General features: G+C 36.1%; 2 protein-coding genes across 2 annotated transcripts; one reads left to right on the top strand and one right to left on the bottom strand.

Moving 5' to 3' along the window:
• The first annotated feature begins 21745 nt into the window (after window positions 1-21745).
• Window positions 21746-24090, top strand: LOC128198514 (uncharacterized). The gene is made up of 2 exons (XM_052884367.1): window positions 21746-22220; window positions 23072-24090. Exons 1-2 carry the CDS (start codon window positions 21946-21948, stop codon window positions 23586-23588), a joined length of 792 nt encoding a protein of 263 aa, XP_052740327.1. The 5' UTR covers window positions 21746-21945; the 3' UTR covers window positions 23589-24090.
• Window positions 22247-24615, bottom strand: LOC128198513 (uncharacterized). The gene is made up of 2 exons (XM_052884366.1): window positions 24096-24615; window positions 22247-23032 (listed from the first exon to the last, which is right to left on the bottom strand). The coding sequence occupies exons 1-2, from the start codon at window positions 24268-24270 to the stop codon at window positions 22389-22391; spliced, it is 819 nt and encodes a 272-aa protein (XP_052740326.1). The 5' UTR covers window positions 24271-24615; the 3' UTR covers window positions 22247-22388.
• Window positions 24616-25663: the final 1048 nt, after the last annotated feature.

The raw sequence follows: 25663 nt of genomic DNA, 5'->3' as shown, positions 1-25663 counted from the left end.
TTCTAGTGCGGGGTCGCCCCAGTATCCATTGGCTCTTTGAACTATACGTCGGTGAATTTGATTCTTCTGCGGATCTCTTTATTTCTGATTCGAACGTGCAGAGATACTTCGAGCATAGCTCGTTCCATCGCCCGCTGTGTGACTTTGAGCCATCTTATGAGACCCATAGTTAGCGACCAAGTCTCATAACCATAAGTTATCACTGGCAACACGCACTGTTGGAAGACTTTTGTCTTCAAGCACTAAATGATTTTGGACGAAAATATATCGCGGAGTTTTCCGAATGCTGCCTGAGTTAGATTCAGTGGTTCACTTCTTTCTCGAAATTGGACCTAACTAACTGGACCATATTATGTCCTAGGTATATGTATTCGTCTACTATTTTGAGTGCAGCGTTATCAACTACAGCTGGGTGGGATACATGAGCGTTATACATTATTTTCGTTTTGGCCATGTTCATTTTCAGGCTGACCTGTTGAGAAACTCTTCTGAGGTCATTGAGCATGGTACTAAGGTCATCCAGAGTAAGTAATTACAACAAAATTAATAGTTTACCTTAGATATATAATGCAAGTATTGTTTTTATTAGCACTATTAATTGGTAAGTGCTATCGGTACGAAGGTTCAATTACACAGCTTGTTGGTAATTCAATTCTACTGGTAATTCGCGTTAGGAATTCGCCGCTGTTAACATGTTCGCTGCGGCACTGATTTTTCTGTACTTTCCTCTGGTGCGGTACGAGGTTTTTTGACCTCATACTAGATCTTTATGTGGTGTGGTACGAGGTCCATCAACCTCGTACCTCTTGAAGACGCTAAACGTACGAGGTCAATTGACCTCGTACGGTGACTTATGTGCGATCGGTCTTAGATATGTTTGATGATAATCGTACCGAAACGCAAAATTGTTTGGCAGTACGTCTTTGCCGGTAGGTTAGTAACTAGGCACGACCGATACCAACCACCAGACCAGACCTCATAAAATCCTAAAGTGACTTATTATTAACTGAATTATTATTAAACGAAACTATTGCCAAGTTTGAACCTTCGTTAAATAAAAAAAAAAATACGTCGCAAGAAAATAAAAGTATAGAGTAACCTTACTGTTAATAAACATATATTTCAAATCACTCCTCTCAGACGTTTAATGTAGAATAATTTACCATTCGAATCCCAAAGGCAATATCACGGTCAGAGATCCAGAAAAACAAAAGAATTCCACATGTTTGTCAACGACAAACCGCCTTGATAGCGTACACATAAATCTTCTCACTAGTATATTAACTGTTCAGATAAATTTTCCGAGAGTGCCGATATCTGAATCCGAATAGAACGAAAAATACTCAGAGGAATTGCGAAGACGACAAATGAACACTTACAACGATAATAAGTGGTCCATAATAAAAAAATCAATTTCTTAATTAGTAATCTAACGTTGGTAATACAGGAAAAAGTAATGACGGAAAATTATTTTCTGTCTATACTAATATTATAAGGAAAGTAAGTCTATCTGTCTGTCTGTTACCTTTTCACGGCTAAACGGCTGATCCGATCAAAATGAATTTTGGTCTAATGGTAAATGGAATCTTGGACCAAATTATAGAGTACTTTTTGACCGTAAAATAAAAATAAAAGGGGTGAAATAGGGGTCGAAAGTGTATATGGAAAGTCTTTCATTTTTAGAGTTTTAAAGATTTGTTAATGATAAAAAAAATACGAAATAGTGATGAAATATATTGCAAGTTTACATTGATTTCCACGCGGACATTCCTACATAAAACTTGTACAAGTATTAGTAATATAAAACAATACGTATACAAAAATGAAAATTACTCTGCGTAAAACTTGTGTATTTTCTTTGCTGAGAACTGTTACTGTGCTTTCAGTTGGAGCTTTCAATGGAAGAAAAATATACGTATTTATATTGTTGATCCATCCAAAAATATATTTAATTTGTAATTATAGCAGATTTCAGCTTAGATAAATTTGAATATTGTTGAGAAAAGATCATGATTTTTTTTGTACATTTGGTAGGTATGAAAATAGTTCGTATTTATCCAATTCCAACCAATCAAATGCCCGGAGCTCCATTGTTGTAAAATTCCGTTAATCACAAAACCCACGAAAAACTTGAATTGTCCTGGATAAAAAGTAACTTATGTATCATAGTCCGGGTTCAATCCTTCGAACTATACTTAATATATTTTATTCATAGCGGAACATTGTTTGTCGGGCAGGGCCTGTAGGCAAGTCGATTATCTTTCTATAAATGCTAACCGAAACTAAAAAAATGTATGAGATTGACAGATCTGATCGGTTACTTGATCACGTGACCTGTCGATAACATATTTATGAATTTTTGAAGCGTTTGGGATCGTAGAAAGAGAATAAAGGGCTAATAGACCCAGGTTCTGTTACGTTCTACTATGTAACATTAAACATTATACAATTTCCAACTTCAACTTTGAAGCGGCCGCGGGCGCTGAAAGTAATCATCCAAGGTTGGATCCTGGGGAGCACGCAAATTTTCGGCTACTCTAGTATTAGTATTGTATATGCAGATGTTCCCGTAGTAATGCGGAAATTCTCTTTCTACGGTCGCAAACTCTTTGAAAATACAAAATGTATAGCAAATGTCATTCCTATACATTTATGAATTTTTAAAGCGTTTCCGATCGTAGAAAGAATAAACGTGTCACTTGGCTAACAGACCCAGGTCACCAGGTTCTGTTACATTCTACGTATGTAATGTTTACACTATACAATTTCCAGGTTCAACTTTGAAGCGGCCGCGGGCGCTGAAAGTAATCATTCAAGGCCGGAACCTACAAAGCACGGAGCACTCAAATTGTCGGCTACTCTAGTATTACTATAGTAGTATGTGTGTATGCAGATGTTCCCGTAGGAATACGGAGATTCTCTTTCTACGATCGCAAACACTTCGAAAAAACAAAATGTATAGCAAATGCCATTCTTATACAGTTTGAATTTTCGAACCGTTTGCGATCGTAGAAAGAGAATCGACGTGCCACTTGGTTAACAGACCCAGGTAGTCTTTCTACGTATGTAATGCATACATTATACAATTTCCAGGTCCACGCACGCAAATTGTCGGCTACTCTAGTATTACTATAGTAGTATTGCGTATTCAGACACAAGCACGTACAATATAGAAGTGTCAGAGACCCTGTCAGCTTAACAGTCTGTAAATAGCTTTGTGAGTATTTACGTACAGCTCGTGCGGACTAACTTGACACCTGCCTCGAAAGATGTGTGTACTGTGTTTGTATGGATATGTTTGGTAGCCAGATATCATGATAATGCGCACAGGTTATACTACTAGTGTGACCTGTACTGTGCACTTTTGGCCCGGCTGGGCCTATTGAGGTTTTCTTAGTTGGACGAAGTCTGGCTGGTGGCATGCTTCGGCTGTGGCTAGTTACCACCTTATCGGCAAAGACGTAAAACGATTTAGCGTTCCGGTATGGTGTCGTGTTGAAACCGAAAGGGGTGTGGATTTTCATCCTACTCCTATCAAGTTAGCCCGCTAACCGTCCAAGATTGCATCATCACTTCCAGGTGAGATTGTGGTCCAGGGCTAACTTGTAAAGAATTATTTAAAATAAAACCATACAATCTCAGAGAAACCTTACCTCTTCATATTATAAGTATAGACTAGTACAAATAAATTCAATACTAAATCGGCAATAAAAATAAATATTGAGATCGAAATAGTATTAAGAACATAACAACTGTGAGTTTTCGGTAATATCGATAATATTACACCCTCATAACCGTATTAGATATTTTTATTACAGTTTCCAATACAGAGTTATTCTCGCATTTTATTTTATCGACATCAAAACAATCGTATATATATAAATAAACTAGATGACGCCGCACGGTTTCACTTGCGTGGTTCCCGTTCCCGTAGGAATATGGGGATAATATATAGCCTACAGCCTTCCGCGATAAATAGGCTATCTAACACTGAAAGAGTTTTTCAAATCGGACCAGTTTTGATTAGCGCGTTCCCAGAGACCAGATTGTGATTATTGTCAATGTGGGCAGAATAACAACTATCAATTTGCTGCATTACAACCGGTCATGGACGTGGCCATAAATCTGACCACAAGCAAACTGTAGCTTTTGTGACTACGGCCAACGATTAGACTGGTCATGGCCTATTAGTGCGCGATGTCCCTTAATTTGTTATTTACATAGACAACTAGCGGATGCCCGCGACTTCGTTCGCGTGAAACTCGATGTAAACTTTCAAATACCTCTATCCAACCCTACCCCCACCCTACCCCTACCCCTACCCTACCCTACCCTACCCCTACCCCTACCCTACCCTACCCTACTTTACCCTACCCTACCCTACCCTACCCCTACCCTACCCCTACCCTACCATACCCCCTACCCTACCCCAACCCTACCTTACCCTACACCTACCCTATCCCTACCCTACCCCTACCCTACCCCTACCCTACCCCTACCCTACCCGTACCCTACCCTACCCTACCTCTACCTTACGTTGAAATTTTTCCTGAATTTTCTTTGCTATAAACCTCACGGAGCCTTTCGAACCTTTCCAACGAATGCAAAACCGTGGAAATCGGTTCGTGCGTTCCGGAGTTATAGCGTCAGGAAGGAAAACCCGACTTATTTTTATATAGTAGATTAATTTAACCGCTTAACGTCATGCCGTGACATGTATTTAGTTAATTTGAAAACTTACGCTAGGGATTAAGATGGCGATAGTTTCGCACTTGCAATGGAATTTGATTTCAAAATACGTCTCGAAGTTCATGTGGAATTTGACTAGGCTAAGCTCGTAAACGAAATACATGAACATGAATGAAAATGAAATGAAAATGAATTTTAGTCGTACATTCGTTATTACATTAAATGAGGGCTGAGACCTTCTTTTAAATAAATACTTGTGTCAGAAGGTCACATATAACAAGAACAAACACATGTTGAGATAACAAGGTGCATTTTTAGTAATTTGACGTATTAGTAAGTTGACGCACTATACATAAAATGGAAATACAACAACAATGTATTTTTTTAAACGTAATATAGCCCACCAGCGGTTTCACCCGCGTAGTTCTTATTCCCATGGCAATCTGACCTGGGGCATGTAATCTTCTTATACCTGTGATTACACCTACAACCACAGAATACACAAAACTCCAGAAGGTGTGATCGCGCATAGGAATGAAACCATTGAAATTACTGGTATAATTTCACGAACAAGCGATTTGTCACTCTGTGTATGCCGTGTTGTGTGAAGCCCTATACAGACTGAACGCTGCTTCTAGTGTTTTCTATATTCTGAGCCTAGAACTGTACTCTTCAGAGCGCAACATGTCAATACTGCATTGTTGCAGATATAAGCATAGCTGTAATACCTACCTTTTTAACCGGACGGCATTCTAAATAACTAAATATGCGCTGAATATTCTCGCGGCGAAAGTAGGTAAAGGAAAACATTTCAAAGATTAAAAACAAAATAAAGTAAATATAGGACGTGCTCAAATGCTTTCCGCATTGAGATGCAGCTGCCGCACGCCTCCAGACTGAGTCAATGTTTACTAACGGTGTCCCTGGTTCCTTCGCTATTCACGGGTCAAGGATGGCTGGCTTTTGGGGACGATTATTCGAAATATACAGACGTGTGACACTAACTTTTACCTACCAAAAATAAAATAAATAAATAAGTAGTGTTTGTATCTACTAAATAGACACCTGTCTCATAATATACTCGAAGTGGGGTGTAAAGAGGGAGTCTGTCAGTTTTGTCCCTCGAAGGCAGACATGCGTTGCATCATACAAGAGTAGTGGTGAACAAGTGATTTACTTCTATTACAGTAAAGAACAGGGTCCTTACACCTACTTTAAGAAATCGTGTTAGGGTCAAGGGTATTAACTTTTAGGATAGGGATAGCTTAAGTTTATTATTGTGTTCCTTTTATAAAAAAAAATGTATTAGAAGTTGAATAGTTTATTTTTTAAAAAACGAAAATGATTTGACATCCGATAAAACTGATCGTGTGTTTATCGCGATGTGCATGACATCGTGCCAATTACATTTTATTCATTGTCCTTATCAGCCTATACTATTACTTTCATAATATTCTTATTATCGACCTATTAGTTATTGATGACTTACTACAGCCCTAAACCAAACGAAGAGAGAGTTGGAGATGAAACCCACCAAGCTGTGACCACCACTATTAGAAGTTACGAACTAGGGGTGTTCGACTTGTACCTAACGATTATTACAGGTGGGTATAATATAATATGATGATCATAGATATATAGGTATATTAAGCTAAGCTTAACACTGCTCAACTGTTTAATTTATTAATTATTAAAATATACTAAACGGTAGATCAGTTGAAAGAACAGAGAATGCACAGATTAATGATACTTGTATGAGAGTGAAAGGTTGAACGAACAATATCCACAGACAATAGACACCTTACCACAGGCTACCATGTCTGTACCATAGACGTGTATTTTTGCTATATTACAACAATAGGAAAATAAAAAAAAAATGGATAAGACGGCTTAATAAGACTCTCCATTCAGGATGTAACGTCACTTATTTCCTTATAATAGTGGTTTACTAATAAGAGAAAAGAGAACTGAATATATCCTTTTCCCGATCCAGGCAGGCATTTCTTTCAATACCCTCTTTAAAATATTTTAGTTCTTTAAAAATTGGTAAAATGCATTTCACTTATAAAAGGTTCTTGTTAAGCAGTGTACATTTTCATTGGCTAAACACGAAATTCATTTTAAATATTCTCATTTTAATGCTTCGCGCGTATCTAATAAGTAATACTATTTGGATCGGTGCCAAAAAATCTTGCAAGTTGCTGTAGGAATGTGGAAAGTGACACTTTTTCTATTTTACATAATAAAATTTATAGTTTTATTTAATATTAGACTTCGGACTAAACTTAAAATCAGAGTAAATAGAGTAATCTTTTATTTTAGATACACTTAACCATTTTTGAAAGCTGAACTATGCTAGAAATATATATGTCATTGCGGAGTTTTTCGTAAGATAGATCAATAAAAAAAGAATCATGCATTGTTTTGTTATTTCCGAAAGACTAAGGCAGGGTTATCCCTACAAAAGACATGTCCTGCAGGCTAATTCACTATCTTTGACGTATGCTAGGTATGGTATAGACATATATATTAAATTGAGAATGTATGTGACAAATGTCATACGGTGCCTTCTCCTAAAAGAGTTATTACAAGCTTTGATCCTTCCATTAAGCTTAAAGTTCAAATATTGACTTTTGATTAACTTCCTAGTGCAACAACGTTATATTTCTTTATTATAAAAATGTATTTAATATCAGCGTAAAGTTTAATAAACAATTTAAATTACATATTTTCCAACAAAAGCAACACTTTATTTTTAGAGTGACTGCAAATTTTATAAGCGCCGACACTCCGAGATACAAATTCCTTATTCAATTGCAGAAGGGTAAGAATTTTTCATAAGATGATTTCTCACGGCGCGGTGCTGTGCATCGTGAAATATTTATTCCTCAAGAAATATTTTTTCATCAGAATTTTACGTAGCTACAGGAAATGTAAAATTGTTTGTTTACATATTAAATATATTAACTAGATATATTTACTAGACTAGACGCTAAGTTGCGTTATATCATGTTGTATAATAAAAAAATATTAATAAACATATATTTCTCTTTCCCGCTTTTCCTTCTTTTATCCTTTTCGTGGGATCTTAACTGTACAAAATTCCATAAAGTTTCCATCGTTCCAAAAACCCACAGGAATAAACGGAGAAAGGATCTTAATTTATAATATTATGGACATCATAGATATCATAAGGTTTTCGCCGCTATATTTTGATGAGAAACATCTGCCGCCGCACATAAAACCGATTACTATCGTGGCGACGCATGCCGTGGCGGCGCGTTGCCACGCTATATGATGGTTCCACTCATCTGTTAAGTCAATTTACAAAATAATGTCAATCTGCCAGGCGTCCCGTGACGGGTCGTTTTTTCGAGTATACCGCATGAATTACACTCGAAGACTGCCAGTCCTGTGGTCAGACTTAGAAAGTTGATGGTGTTACACCCCGAAGAGCATTAAGGCGTTGGTTCCGGTCACTATCATTTACATCTGATAGTAACCGTTACAAAATCAAATATTAACATCCTTAAACCCGCACCATTAACGCAGCGTGGTGGGTCGAAATTCTTAACCCCTATCATTTAAGAAAGGAGGCCTGACTCTGTTGTCATTAAATAACTTTAAATAGTTTAAAAAATTAAAAAACACTCTTTTAGCACGCACTAAAAATTACAAATACTGGATTTAAGTCACGTGACTATTTTTTTCGTATTCCTCACAGCAAACCCTTTCATTTGATACCCATATCATGTGGCTGGATTTCAGGCAGTCAGTCCGCCATCTTGGGGAGGCCGCCATATTGGATTTGTAATGGTGTTTCTTAGCTAGTCCTGTATTGCCATCAGAACTCAGAGAGTGTGCAAAATTTCATCCTAATCAAAGACCGGACAGTAGGTCAAATTAAGATACCAAGATTGGATTTTCTTCCATAGTTACAAGTGATTGGAGAGGCCGCCATATTGGATTTGTAATGACGTTTCTTAGCTAGTCATGTATTGTCATCAGAACTCAGAGCGTGTGCAAAATTTCATCATAATCGAAGAATGGGTCAAATTAAGATTCATACAAAGTTACAAGTGAAGCTAATATAAAGCGTGTAAATAGGGTGTTATGGATGTGTTGCAAGCTAGGAAAACAAGAACACTACCAAATCATTAAAAGTACGAAGGACATCGTTGTGAAGTTAACGTTCGTTGTATTGCACGCTGCAGCCCACTATGTTGCAGATATTACTTTTTCCTCAATATTAACTTTGTGAGTAAATTGTAAAGGTAAACGCACAAATACATATTTAATAACCACATCGCATCCATTAACGTAATGCTTGATTCCACAGCGTATTAAATACATTGAATGTAACATTGAATAAAGATTTTTTTAATGTTGTACAAACTTCGTATCACATAATATGGGATTCGTTACATTTTTGAATACAGTGTGTATACTTGTTATAATAATACAAGTACATAGATTAGTCAATGTTTGTTATTTTACGAGTATACTGACATTATGTAGGTATTCATTCATCATCAACCCATATTCGGCTCACTGCTGAGCTCGAGTCTCCTCTCAGAATGAGAGGGGTAAGGCCACCACGCTGGCCCACTGCGGATTGGCAGACTTCACACACGCAGAGAATTAAGAAAATTCTCTGAAATGCAGGTTTCCTCACAATGTTTGATACATGTAATATTAAATTTCTTAAAAAATGCACATAACTGAAAAGTTGGAGGTGCATGCCAAGGACCGGATTCGAACCCACACCCTCCGGAATCGGAGGCAGAGGTCATATCCACTGGGCTATCACGTCTCTCTGATGAGTATGCCAAACGTGCCCGAAGTTTAATAATAAATACCCTTTAGATAGAGGGTTAGTCTATAAACCCATAATGAAAAATTGTTAGCCGTGCAATGTCGTCAAACGCGCCAAGTATTTGATAAACTAAGGCGGAGTAATAACGACGATATAATAATATCTGCGTGCTACGAGAATAGTGTCCGTTTATGTTTATACTCAAACTTGAAAGATCGTAACATCAAATAGACTACTAACGTGATTTTTTATAGCATAACTTTACCAAAAAGATAATAAACATTGTCACGTTTAACATTAGTAATAGGGATGATGACAGTTTTTTAAATTGTATATAAATTAAGAGTATGCTAATAGTAAAGCAATTTTGTAAAAGGAACAGGGTATCTACGATCATTACTTTCGGAGCTACAGGGATTTAAAGGGTTTGATTTGCGGCGCTGTCGCGGATCCCTGAAAAACGCCCCATATAAAACGGCACGAACTAATGACGTCGTAGGTAATGTAATTATTGTTAGATATGTATGTGCGTTCAAACCAAATTACTAATATCTATGTTATTTGTCCGTTTTTGTTTATAGTTCATTTATTAAGGCCACATGGAGAGACATGGCCAGACCTTTGTAATTTATAAAATATATTTGTGACTCCTACCATATGTACTCGTATGTAGTTAGGTAGGGCTTTGGTTTAAGGACAAAGTTATACACCTTAAATCGTCCAAGTATAAAGAGTAATGTTCTGTTTTTCAAGATCGTTTGAGAAATCATGTATATGTCGCCTAACAAGGTAGTAGAAATTTCCCTTTTGTTAAAGATATACTATATCAATATAATGTACCTTAGTAGGTATACTATATTTTTTTATATCTTACATTTATATTTTTAACAAAAGAGTACCAGTATTTACTACTAAACTATTAGGAGACTAAAACATGATTCAGTCATCTGAATCATGTTTTAGTCTCAAACAAAGCCAGTGCTTTATCCATGCAGTTTCACCTGCATATTTCCCGTTTTCGTGGGTCTATGAGGATAAAATTGGTCCTTGTTACTCGCTCATATGTAACTTTCTATTTGCGGAAGAATTTTTAAAATCTGTGTAACGGTTTGGTCATGCAAGCGTAACAAAATACACTTTCTCAATTGTAATAATATTTAGGATTTCTTATATTATTTCTAAATGTTTATTGTTTAAGTAAAAAAAAAATCTTTATGAAAACAAAACAAAGCTTATTAAGAAGTACATTTCAAGCTTTGAAACAGCAGAATGCGCATCGTAAAAAGTTACCAGACTCATACAGTTCATTTAACTTCAGAGTTTTCCAAATGTTCGTAGCCTGCCAAATTAATATTTATAGCAGTTCTAATATACTTTTAATAGAACTTTCATGAACTTTTATATTAAATTAATGTAGATATTTGCTGTACTAAACGAACCGAACACCAAACCGAGATGTCTACAAGATGATAAGTGAACATCGTTTCAAAGAAAATTATAATGATTACATATAAACGAGTGCCTAATGACAATATAATGAAAGCCTACTAGAATAAATAATATTTTAACTTTTCTTCCGTGGCGGGTTTTGGCTCACTGTTGAGCACGAGACTCCTCTAAGAAAGAGACGGGTTAGGTCAATAGTCCACCACGGTAGCCCAATGCGAATAGGCAGACTTCACACATCTAGATAAAAAAGAAAATTCTCAGGTATGCAGGTTTCCTCGCGATGTTTTCCTTCACCGTTTGAAACATGTGCTGTTTAATTTTTTAAAATGCACATAACTGAAAAGTTGGAGTTCAAAGCGTTGTGCAATAAATTTTGTATTAGTGAAAATCGCTAGTTACCGTACTAGAATCTAAGGTAACAAATGAATAATAGATATATTAAATCGCGAAGTAAGACGGTATTCCTGCTAGATCTGAATTATTCAGGTCTTTGAAGACCACCTGCTCTGATTGCGGATTGTGTCTGCACGGAATTAGCGCTGTGTCTTAGGGCACGTTCATACTTGGCAAAGCGATTTTATATTCTGCCCCTGTACCCAAGTGGCACGTCGATTCTCTTTCTACGATCGCAAACGCTTCGAAAACTAGTAAAATGTATAGGAACGACATTTGGTATCGACAGGTCACGTTTTTTGGATTCTGGCGTTAAGGGTATTTTTGTCTTGTATCCACAAGTATTAAAAAAACTATATAAGACTTGTGCTTCCGATTCCGGAGGATTTAGGTTCGAATCCAGTCCGGGGCATACACCTCCATTTTTCAGTTATGTGCATTTTAAGAAATTAAATATCAAGTGCCTAAAACGGTGAAGGAAAAACATCGGAAGGAAAATCAGAATTTTCTTATTTTCTGAGTGTGTGAAATCTGCCAATCCGCATTAGGCCAGCGTTGAGGACTATTTGGCCTGACTTCTCTCACGCTGAGCGGAGACTCGACCTTAGCAGAGAGCTGAATGTGAGTTGATAATAATAAGGTTTGATAAGCCTCAGGTTAAAGAAAGCAGTAATCGCATTGAATTCTAACTTATTCTTTCAACTTTTTTGTCGTGACTCGTTGTGGTATGATTAAGTTTTAAATCATATCAAGTCTAAAGTAGTTTCACTTCAATAAGTTATCCAAAAGAATCATCTTGAATGAAGTTAGCATTAGCTGACGAACGGAACGGAACGGACGGATATATAGTAAGCTGTGTATTGCTTGCTTTATCGACTGACTCGTCCAGTGTAAACGCCCTCTTAATGTTATTTTAAGTTTAGGTCATCTGTGTAGAGCTGAAATATATAAGTCTCTATAATTATAGTATATAGTATAACCTTCCACCGCAAAAACTTTACTTTTACTCTAATTAAAATGTTAATTAATTCTCCAATATAACTAACAGACGCCCGGAACTTTATTCTCTTGAAATTTAGTTTTATTTTTGAAAATTTTATGTCCGTCTCAATAAAGCCTTAAAATACTTTTGCGGTATAGGAGCCGGACTCACCGTCTTTGCGAGTAATGTTTTGCCGGCCTCGATGGCGCAGTGGAATGCGCAGTGGATTTCAAAGACGGATGTCATTCGTTCGCTGGGTCGATTTAGGTTTTAGGCCTGGCTGGTGGGAGGCTTCGGCCGTGTTACCGACCCTACCGGCAAAGACGTACCAAGCGATTTAGCGTTCCGGTACGATGTCGTATAGAAACCGAAAGGGGGTGTCGATTTTCATCCAAATATACTATTTATAAGTTTTCTTAAATAGATGGAAAATGTCCGCCTTCTGTGTCTTATGTAGACCTGTGTTGCACTATGGTTACGCTTAATTAAAAATACAATTTTGCAAGTCTGAAAATTTAAAATGTCCAGTAATTATAAAAAAACTAATAACTTTACCAGTGTATAATTTTTAAAACTATTGTTACATTTTTCTGTTAATTATCCTTCGAAAATTACTAAAATGATTTATTTAAAAATTAAGCTAAATATGTTATAATATAGTAGATATTTTATATTTGTGATATGTATGTACAGAATGTCCGATATATGTATTTTGTAGAATAATAAATAATATAAAAGGAATAAATAATACTCAGCAACTCTAAAGAAATATAATTATGTCTATACTAAGTGTTAATTTTAGCAATTTCTATGATCTGTGTTCTACACATTAATTATCTACTTAACATAGCAAACAAGATAGCAAGATACTTAAGAAATACATTTCAGAAGTGGTCTGTTCCTTCGGGAAAACTAAATTAACAATTTAAAGTTTAGCAATAACTCAAATCAGATAACAGTTCGAATAAATCGAAGCCAAGACCGGGGGGTCCGATTAAAACTTTGCCACTTCTTCACGCTCCGTATCTACAGAGTTACACCGACGAAAGTGATAAATGGACAAAAATAATTGTAATATATATTTTTTTTTTAGAAATAATATAAAAAGGAACTATTCTAACTTATCTTAATAACTATACAAACCAAGCCTACGTGTAATGGTGGCAAGAATACTGGCTGCATTTCCGCGCTGGACAGCCAGGCTGATCGTTAGCGCAAAAAATGAGCCAGACCTTCCGTCACCAGTCGAAGCAACTAAACGCGGTGAAATGATTGTTTTTTTTTTCTTATTTAGTAAAATTAAATGTGAAAAAAAATCAAGTACCTTTATTTATTTTTTTTTATTTTGCTAAGAAATTAAGCAACATAAACTGCAGTTATTTTTTTTTGTAAATTCTTGTTTGAAATGGTTGCACCTTTTTGAAATATCTTTGTATCATATACGGGGTGGTCTCTTTATTCAAAAGACCACCCCGCACTTTTCTCAAGGAATTTTCCGTTCCTGGAACGGAATAAATTAAAGTCGAAAAGAATAAAGTATACTCGTTCATTACGTAGCCTTCCATTGTTGAGAGGGAAATTAAAATTGGTTTGGTTGTTTAAGACCGTAAATTTTTGGAAGTTTGTTTACGAATATATGCACCATCTGTATAGGCACCACATGTGTTTGACATATAACATCTCATAAAATGCTTCAGTGTCGAGGAAAATGCGGGTATTTTGTCGGTAGTGGGCGGCGTGGCAAAATAAACTTAATGTTCATTGTACATGATGTTCTGCAATATTTGCCTATTTAATTATAACTTTAAGTTTATCTATACATATTATAAAAGTCTTCCACCGCGTCTGTTTATCTGTTCGCAAGAATCTCGAAAACTACTGAACAGATATTCATTTGTTTTTCAACTATAGATAGAACTAATACTTCGGAAAGTTTAGTTAAATACATTTGTCAAGGTTTTTTGTAAATAGGTGGAAATATGATAATAATAGTTCGATGTGTCAAAAAAACTCAACATTTAAGTGGAATATTCCGCTTTTATAGGAGGGTGTCATGCAAGTAAAGTCATAGACGTCTGCTAGAAATATATCAATCTTAACAACCCATATTGGGCTCACTGTTGAGCCCGAGTCTTCTCTCAGAATGAGAGGGTTTAGGCCTTAGTCCACCACGCTAGCCCAATGCGGATTAGCAGACTTCACACACAGAATTGTCCGGTATGCAGGTTTTCTCACGATGTTTTTTCTTCACCGTTTGAGACACGTGATTAAATTTCTTAAAATGCACATAACTTAAAAGTTGGAGCGGCATGCCCCGGACCTACGCCTTACATACGGGTTTCGAACCTACGCCCTCCGAATCGAAGGCATAGACTGGGCTGTCACGTCTCTATAGTAATATAAAAAGTGTAGAAAATTTTAAAAGTAAGTAACAGTGGAATTCATAGACGTTGTAAGGGCACCCCCCCGGGGGATCATTCACCCGCTGAATGTCAAATTCTCAAACAAATAGAGATTAAATTCGACACTCAACGGCAATTCCACTGTAAGAAACAATAAGATATCCTACTTTAAACTGATGTTTAAAGTAGAGTATCATATTGTTACTAAAAGCCTGAAGTCAGTATATAAGGGCGATAAATAAATATGATCCTTTCTGTCTGTAACGTACAGGCTTAGATGAACGAGCGAAGAAATTCATAGGAGAAACGTGCTCAGAAAAGGAACACGATTCTCGAGGCAATATAGTAAGTGTATTCTAAGAAAGGAAAGGCATATCATATTTTGATTTCCGTGTAATAAAATTTATATCATATCCAATAACTGCTCCATTGGACACGTGGCTAAGGCTAGTTTGACTATGAATTATGAGGTACAGGGTTCGAGTCAGGCCAATAATAACTTTAAATAGTTAAAAAAAAAACTAAAAAATATGCTTTTAGCACGCACTAAATATAACAAATATTCTCAGGTATGCAGGTTTCCTCACGATGTTTTTCCTTCATCATTTCAGACACGTGATATTTAATTTCTTAAAATGCACATAACTGAAAAGTGCATGCACCGGACCGGATTCGAACCTTTGTGCAAATATTTGTGCAATATTCTATAGTTTTTTTATGCAATTGGCTGCCGTGGTCGATATTAGAGAGGACAATAATATTATAATTATATTTGCAAACATTGCTAGTTGAGATCTGAATAATAGGCTAGTTATTAACCTCAGTTCAGATCTCAACTAGCCGCTAGTTGACACTTTTTAAAATACTTCATTATCATTCTACTAGATTGAAAAAAAAACATATATTTTTGAGAGATTACATTAAAATTTTAATTTTAAAATATGTTTTTGACAATGCGAGCCAAAACGACCATGATGGTCTATATTTCAACTATATTACGTCACTATAATAAATCCCTTACAAACGGAGCGTATGACAAAAATATTAGATAACAATTGGTTTGACATTTAGTACATCAAGTAACACTGTGACGTCACAAAATGGACGACAGTGTCTTTGACGTTTAGAAAATTTATAAAAATACATGTTTATTAAATTAAGTTTTATTAGAAATCCTTAACTTTTTTATTTAATATTGATATATTTCGGACCTTTATTCCTTGAACTATGCAAAATTATTATTGTTTATATTAAATTTGATATGAGTCAACAACCCTATTAAGAACAAAGCTTAATGTAAGCGACGCAATTGTATATTTTATTTGTAGATGTTTTAATAAAATAAACGGGCCGGGCAAACAACGCAACGTATAACGTTCAAGGGAAACTGTCAGTTTTGACAGATATTGAAATATATTCAGTTCGTTAAGAATTATCTGTCAACATCCCTTGCAACGATATACGTCTTGAAAAGCTCATTTTTCGCCGAATATTTCTGTGTTTTTTGTTTCGTCGGTTACACTTAAGTTACCGTTTTTAAAACTCCTAGTCTTTCACAAAGATTATCGTAAAAAATAAAATGAACGAACCTCCTGCTCCTGACTCCTCAGACTTTAATGAAGTCAACCCGGCGAATTAATAAGTAAATCTTATTACCCGCGGCTGAGTACCAAGTTAAATATTTTAGTAAACAAAGAAACTTTTGGGACAGTTTAGAAATCTTTTCTTAAATTGGATTAGATTTTGTTGTGATAGGGATTAAGGATTTATCCATTAAATTAACAGAATAAAACTACTTTTATATATATCGGGCAAAATCGCTTTTTAGGGATAAACAATTATTATTTTATAAACAATTTCACGATGATCTGATAAGTGGTTACAAGCGGTAAAGACGAACTAACATACTATCCCACTTCACATTATTAGTACAATCACTACTATAACATTTATATAAAAACTAACAGAGGACCGCGACTTTGTCCGCGTGAAAATCGATGTACATTTCAAACCTATTTACATTTTCGCATATTTTATGTAAAACTAAAAACATTTTTGGCTGGTGGGAGACATCGGCCGCGGTGGTAACTATACCACCCAACTGACAAAGACGTTCCGCCAAGCGATTTAGCGTTCCGGTACGATGTCGTATAAAAACCAAAATGTGTGGATTTTCATCCTTCTCCTAACAAATTAGCCCGCTTCCATCTTAGACTGCATCATCACTTACCATCAGGTAAGATTGTAGTCAAGGGCTAATTTGTAAATAATAAAAATAGTCCATAAACTAATTTAACAAAAACATAACTCAAAATATGTACTTAGGTAAAATGCACAGCCGAAGCCACGGCCGCAGGCATTTTCAAAAACCCCCGGCCGAAAGTCGGGGTATGCTTAAGACACGGCTGGGGGTCCGTAATGTAATTAATATTACCCGGCCAAAGCCGTGGTAGACGAAGTCACAGCTGAAGGATAAAGATGCGCGCGGTATAGATATATTATAGATTACCAAACAAATATTAAGAAACTATAAAAAGCACCGCAGAGTGGTGACTCGGAGCTCTACATCCTCATCTTCTATAAGAGAGGAGGCCTCAAACTAGTGGTGCACCATTAGCATCACTCAATGTTTAGTTTTTAACAGCAAATTAATAAAACCATTAATATTCTTAAACAAAGTAAGCGGATTGCTTTAATACATTCACAGTATTCTTTCCAGTTTAAAACTTCGCTTTTCGAAGATTATGCTAATCGATAAAGTCTAGAAACGAAAGGCCATTTGATTTAATGGCTTTAGCGGGCCTCTCCAAAGCCCAGCTCTTATATAACACGTAGGCTGGGGAGAGCTAAACGGACATTTTGTTGAGTAATCAATTTTAAGTAGCTGCCAGCTACGGCTACGGACTCTACGGCGTAGCAATGTCTACGAATATTAATTATTCAAATGTAACAATCGAATTTAAACAATGTACCTTACTCACATGTCCAATTATTTCATAGTAACGGACGCTTCTCTGTTTCACCCGCATAGTTACCGTTCCTGTAGAAATACAAGGATAAAATAAAGCTTAAATTATTCGCTGATAATGTAACTTTCCATTGATAAATAAATTTTTACTAGTAGTTTATTAGTGAAAGAGTAAAAATAAACAAATGAACGCATTTATTTATAAGTATGGATTTCTAGTGTTCATATCTTACACAAAATATGTTAAGAAATATGCTAGTTCCATTATATACGTAAAATGTATAAATGTCATAGGTATTTTTGAAACTATTACACAAAGTCTGAGTATCAGGAGGACTATTCTGTTCTGTTTAACTCGCAAGTGCGAGTTTCGATGTAACCTCTATCGTTCTCTTTCTATTATATCGTGTTAGACAGAGAGAAGTAGAGGTGAATTCGAAAATCGCACTTGCGAGTTAAATAAAACGTCGTTACAGAATAGTCCTGCTGAACACGAATCATTCTCTTAAGTAAATAACTATGATATTCAAAAATAATGTTTAAGAGATTTGACTGACTAAAAGATAAAAGCGCAAAAAGAAGCTATGAATTTTATATTTTACACGTTATTTACTTAAGAACACTTCTTTACGATTTCAACATTACCGACGCGCAATTATATACTCAAACGTATGGTAAACGCTCAGCGGTATAACAATTTTGGGTTAATTCCGGTGAACATTGTGGAATATTCGCCGGAGATTTGAATTCCTAAACAAACACTTTACGAACAATGCACAGACAACATTCATGGTCTTAAACAAGTCTTTCTAGTTGTTCATATACATGAATACATTATGCAACAGGCGTGTTAAGAACGCTCGAGGAGAATGAATGCGCTAATTGCAACCGGGCTTGGTTAGGGAGTGCTTGATTTTTGCAACTTTTCATACACAATGCAATTTGCTCTTATTCAGCTTCACCAGACCACAGAACAAGGGCTCTAACTATGTTGGAACCTTTTCCATACCATCTACGTGAAAAATCAAGAATGAACATCATCTTCATCACCAAGTCTTCTATCCAAGCGCTAGCCTATATAATGTGAAATAAAACATTATGGCCAAAATACTAGAAGTGAATTATTGATTTATTTTGCTATTTTCCTCGAAAATTTTGGGATGGAAATGAGAGTTTGGATAAACGACAACGTCACCCAGATATGACAAAAAAAATCCTTAACGTCACTACGAAACCAAAACATTCTCGAGAGTTGTTGCAATTCATTTTAGTTCCACACCAATTGAATCATATTTATACAAGAATATCAAAATTTTTCACTGCCATTAAAATTGTTTTTCATACTATTATAAATTATAATTCCAAATCTTGATTGCTGTTTAATTGAGCTCATTCGAATTATAATTGTATAATTGTTGATAAATATATAAGTGAATGAGTTACATCGTTCCTAAGCGCTACAATTAATTTTCTGGTAAACGGGAATGAGAATTCACTACTAGTATTCTAATGATGTCATTCCAATTAGTGCTATCGTTAACATGACATTTATTTACAGTTTACAACCATTTTAGAACCATGTTGGTATACAAATGACTTGACATTAACGACTCTAGTTTATTAAACAGTTATTTTGGTATGCGTTTGAGATCGTGACAGTTCAGCGGTAGTTTCTGGTACTTAGTGTGATTCTAGCCAACTGTAATGAGATTTCAGAAAGCTGTAATTAAGAACGCCGACAAAGTGTAAATTAATTTATTCAAAAAATTTTAATAAAAAAAATTCAACCGACTTCCAACTCAAAAAATAACTTTAACTAAAAAGCAAAAAATAACATCCTACCTATGTGCTACCTTCTGATCAGTTTGAAGGCGGTGCCAAGCCAGTGATGTTTTAATTAAACACGTTTAAACTACAAAATTTCTGTTATTCTTTCAAAAACAGCTTTAATTAAAACACTACACTGGCTTGGCACCGCCTTCAAACTGATCAGAAGGTGGCACATAGGTAGGATGTTATTTTTTGCTTTTTAGTTAAAGTTATTTTTTGAGTTAGAAGTCGGTTGAATTTTTTTTATTAAAATTTTTATTTTTTTATTTTTAGTGTTAGCATACCTACTGCGTGTGTACAGTCACAACCTATCTAAGTGGAAAGTTCTTATCAATACAAAATTATCAAGTCCAAACACAAGGTAGCTACTGTGAACCGTCGAGGAGTTCTCTTCACTGTCCCTCGTCTTCATCATCAGACCCTTAATACAGTCACAATCCATCTAGGTGGAAAGTTCTCATCAATACAAATTTATCAAGTCCAAACACAAAGTAGCTAATGTGAACCGTCGAGGAGTTCTCTTCACTGTCCCTCGTCTTCATCATCAGACCCTTAATACAGTCACAATCCATCTAGGTGGACAGTTCTCATCAATACAAATTTATCAAGTCCACACACAAGGTAGCTACTGTGAACCGTCGAGGAGTTCTCTTCACTGTCCCTCGTCTTCATCACCAGACCCTTAATACAGTCACAATCCATCTAGGTGGAAAGTTCTCATCAATACAAATTTATCAAGTCCAAACACAAGGTAGCTACTGTGAACCGTCGAGGAGTTCTCTTCACTGTCCCTCGTCTTCATCACCAGACCCTTAATACAGTTGTAGTGGTTTAAAATACCTTATGGAAACACTAATAAACGCACTAGCCGTCTCTACAACTTTCAAAAGTTCCCCTCAATTTCTCCAGGATGCCATCATCAGGTCCTGACATGAAAAAAATGGGACCACCCTGGAAGTAAACCCTTCAAAACAAAAAAAGAATTTTTAAAATCGGTCCATAATTGACGGAATTATCGCTGGACATACATAAAAAAAAAAAAAAAAAAAAAAAAAAAACATACATACAGCCGAACGTAGAACCTCCTCCTTTTTGGAAGTCGGTTACAAAATATTTTGAAGTTTACTCCTTATAAATCGATTTTTAAAGTATGAAAAAATGGGCAGTAAAATTCGATGAACGAATGACAGCGTTATGTTTTTGTGCGAAACCTATTATGTGCACCTTTCACCTTGCTGCCGCCAACAGCGCATGCCGCGGTCTGCTGCTCCTCGTTTGAGTTGCACCATTCACTTTTCAGGCGTGAGTATTGAGACGTAATAGTGTATGCTGCGGGGCAACATACACCTATTTAGACAGTAAACTAAAAGAGTAAACTCCATTCGTGCGTCGGAGCTGACACACACTTTTTTTTAGGAAAAAAGAAGATGACTTTTTTCTCGTCTATATCAGTATCGGGGGTGTCGTTGGATAGGTCTTGAAAAGTATTGAGGGTGTGACAACACGTTTTTTAATACAGTACAGTACAGTAACCCATTTGTGCATTATTAAGGTTTATACTGCCGATTTTACCTACGAAACCCTACACGTTGCCCAGCAAGCTCCTAGCCGGTTTTCCTTAAAATCGTATCGTATAGTTTAAATAGCGTGGTTTTTGTTGGTTTATGTAGCATGGCATAATCATATTTGTATTGCACTTTATTATATAAGCTATACTTTGAGCATGGTCCCGAGAAATCGTACGAGTTTAATTTTGGACGTGCTTATCGGTATGCAAACCAGAGCATCTTTAAGAAGACAGCAAATGATCATCTTCTAGGCAAGCACGTTCCATCTTAAGCCACATTTACGGTTACCATTAGGTGAGATTGCGGTCAAATGCCTGCCTATTTCACACAAAATACGTATTTGTTGTCTGATTTGTTATTTCATAATGGCAAAATGTAAAATGTTTATCTATAACGATTTTTTTTATAAAATTTATCAAATGATTCTTAAGATTAATATTATACTTATATCATCACACACATACACATCATACTCTATATCAGCCTATTTGAATGGCCTCCCACCAAATATGGTGGGAGGCTTATTGTGAGTCTGAGCTTAAACCCACCATGCTCCTTCAACTCGCAAGTGCGAGTACTACTACTACTATCATACTAATATTAGGTATAACGCGAAAGTTTGTATAGATGTTTGTTACTCTTTAGGCTGTGTCCCCAGTAAGCAAACTGTCAGCGGCCGACTGAGTGAGCCGCAAATTTGCAGCGAACTGAAATTTGAGTTAGCTGCAGACTCAAATCAATTTTCGTGCGTCGCAAGCAAACTTGAGAGAGTTAGCCGCTTATTTAGCCGACCGACTTAATTATCACTTTACTTTTGTTGTACGAAGGGAGTGGTTGTGTTGGTCACGATGGATATTTTTGAAGTAATTGGTATCTTAGAAGCGCTGAAAGAGGATAAAAGGAAGCACTGGGTTCACCCATTATACAAGAAAAGGTTGAGCATTGGACAATTTCACACTCTTTATCCAGAACTAAGGAAACATCCAGAAAAATTTTACGACTATTTCAATATGACTTCTCATACATTTGATGAATTGCTTAAATCTATAACCCAGTACATAGCTAAAAATAATATCACAAGAGATACATTATGTCCCGAAGAACGGCTTACTATAACTTTGAGGTAAGTAAATAATTAACGCTTTAGGATTTTAAAAAAATATGTTATTTTTATTGTAATACAAAGTCACTTTCGCATTTATAGTTTTTAATTTAACAATCACTTTTCAAAGTTACTGTATTATTTAAATTGAATTAAGAACATATATGGTAACATTAAGTTGGTAACCTGTCATTCCTCATCTTCAGTGTGGTTTGAATCGCCTCGCAATATTGCTTCTATGTCTTCTATTTCCGCTGAAGAACCTGTAGAGCTATGTGATGGACTGTTTCGAGGGTAGTTTTGCACATTTGGTGTACTGCTGCTTCCACTCGCATAGCCATACTGATGTGGGTACTGGTAGGCATTCGTCCATCCAGTTAGCATCATACCACCGTCATAATTATTATGTACACTATATTTTATATTTTTAATAATTTTCATCACTTCGAACCGAAATTCAAAATTCTGTGTTGGGGACATTGTCTTCATTTCCGGTAAAATATTTAGTAGAAAGTTCATATCTGGATCGTTTTCTCTTTTTTTTTCCATCGAGTTAATTAGGGCTTCTTGAAACACAGTCATCTTTTTTGGTCTTCTTGAAACACAGTGATCATTTTCATCTAAAATAGCGCTACTGTCGCTAGACGTCTCGGCGCTAATATTGCCAGATGTCTGGTTGCTAGCTCTAGAAACATTTAAAAACTGTAACATGTCCAAGTATGGTGTCTTGCGTTTTTTTGTTGCGCCACTTCCGCTTTTGACTGAGGAATCCTTATTTTTTTCTCTGGTGTGATAGTCGCGCAAACCCTTCCATTTTTTTTGTAGGTCTTTTACTGAAACAGAAATAATCGGTAGTTCAATATTCTTTCCAGATTCTTGTCAAGTGGACTAAGTTACAGAAAAATTGCACAAGAGTTTCTTGTTGGAAAATCGACGGTATCGAAAATAATAAGTGAAACTGCATGCATTATATGGGATATTTTACAGCCACAGGAAATGCCGGAACCTTCTGAAGAATTGTGGCTAGAAATAGCAAAACGATATTATAAAAAAACCAACTATCCTAATTGTATAGGATCTATCGATGGCAAGCATATCCGTATTAGAAAACCACCAAAAAGTGGGTCTAACTATTTTAATTATAAGAAGTTCTTCTCAATTGTTCTGTTAGCCGTAGCAGATGCAAACTGTTCTTTTATAGCTATTGATGTAGGTGCTTGCGGACGAAATGCTGACAGTAATATATTTAAAGAAAGTGGTTTTGGCAAAAAATTGGCGTGTGGGTCTCTGAAGATTCCTAACTCAACTAAATTGCCTAATTCAAATGGATTGCCCCAACCTTTCGTGTTTGTGGAGATGAGGCATTTGGATTACAAAAGCATATCTTGAGGCCTTTTCCTAATAAAAGTTTAAATAAGGAAGAGCGAATTTACAATTATCGTCATAGTCGAGCTAGGAGATGCGTGGAATGTGCATTCGGCATCCTAACAAGCAAATGGAGAGTTCTGCATACACCGATCGCTACTAATGTGAATACAACCATCGCTATCGTAAAAGCCGTTTGTATTTTACATAATTTTGTCATAGCAAGAGAACAAGCACAATATGCACATATTTCGCGACGTACCTCAACAACTCTTACAAGTTCAAGGAGCCAAATTATTACTGTATCAAATTCTGGAAAAACAACAAGAGAAAACTTTAAAAACTATTTTCTTAACGAAGGAAAGCTATCCTGGCAAGAGAAATATTTGTAAGTTGTAGCTACAGGAAGAAATAGTGTAACGGAGTGTGTAAAGCCGTAAATACTATGTAAATTATGATACTTTGTTTTATGTAGTGAGTGATACAAGTATATTGTTGAATAAATAATAAATTCATTAGAATGGAACTTACTTCTTTTTTGTTTAGTGTTTTCTTCTAAGTTTTGCCAATCATCGTATATAATTTCAGCGACTTCATTCCAATTGCTCTGCTTTAATACTCTGTTGCTGTATTCTTCACTCGACATGTTCCATATGCATGGTCTATTCTGTATTTCACTAATGAACCTTTCCGTATCAAAGGACATCTTGGATTTTCAGTGATGTGTGTGTGCGTTGAGATTAGTTAGGTGCGATGCAAAAAAACACGTCCTAACACGATGATAGCTTTTTTCCAACTATCCGAATAATCAGTTTGCGGCAAACTGAGTCACTACGCCCGGCGAACAACCAATCGCCGCCGCCGACTGGAACCGGTTTTGGTGGGAGTCGGCCGCTCACTAAGATAGTCGGCGCGCGTAACGCTGCAAACTGCGTACAGTGAGCGCAAAACTAGCAAACTGTGAACACGCCATTTGAAATATATGGAAGGGCGTACTAAACCGATACGCCGCTAACTCAGTTGGCCGCTGACAGTTTGCTTACTGGGGACACAGCCTTAAAGCTTCTACTACTGAAGTGATTTATCTGAAATAAATTTTACTCTGGATTAACACATAGGCTACTTTTCATCCCGGAAAATCCATGGTTCCCGCGGGATTTGTGAAAACTGAAATCCACGCGGACGAAGTCGTGGGCGTCTGCTAGTAGATACATATAATAATATGTTACATGTTCTAACCGGTTAGAACAATATTTAGCCATTCACTCTTGGTTACATCTAGTATTAGTCGATTGTTTTGGCTAAAACTAGGTACTACTTGTTATTTTTCAGGCTAAAACTAAGAAGTAGGAATTAGTTTCAACCAAACCCTATAATTATACAACAGCGGCGAAGAGTTCATGCAAGCCGATTCCCGTCGGGACCTTTAAAAATTCATGCATATCCGTTGTTGTACTGTCTATCTATCTATAAAAGATATAAGAAACCGGAGTTAGTATTTGTGTGAATTTCCTTTTCTTTGGGACGTCTTACCTTCATCTAAATTCCATCCTTCGCGACTATTATACATACATGAATCGTGAGATAAAAAAGGAAGTCTTCATTTCACTAGCTTAGCTAGCACTAGCTAGTTACCTGCAAAAACTTTTTATATAATATAAATAAATACGATCAATCCCACGTATAGGAAACCCACAAAAAGCGCATATCGTAAAACTTTCACAGAGCAAGTACACGATAATTAGTTTTCTTGCGAGTCCTACCGAGTATATGAGCTATACACATTTCATGGCTCGTTAATTGGATTGGAAATTGATGTTGCCTTGCGCTGCAGCCTTTCCAAGTTTAGCTGAACAACTTAGAATTGCTTTATCTACAGAGAGCTCCACAATTGCAGAACTGACTTTGTTGACTTGAGAGTTTTGTTCCTTTATGTTGGACCAAGGCTACGTTAGCTATTTGACTAACTTCTGCAAACTTAATATGTACTTACAAGTCAGGAAATTAGAAGATAGGAAATTAATTTTTCAGAAGCGTATTCTTAGTGTAACTTGAAGAACTTTCCATAAAAACTTTCAACTCTTATTTTACCCCCTTCT

This window comes from Bicyclus anynana, chromosome 11 (assembly GCF_947172395.1).
Source record: "Bicyclus anynana chromosome 11, ilBicAnyn1.1, whole genome shotgun sequence".
Lineage (NCBI taxonomy): Eukaryota > Metazoa > Arthropoda > Insecta > Lepidoptera > Nymphalidae > Bicyclus > Bicyclus anynana.
Note: the sequence above shows the minus strand (reverse complement) of the source record. Positions and strands in the feature narration are given on the sequence as shown.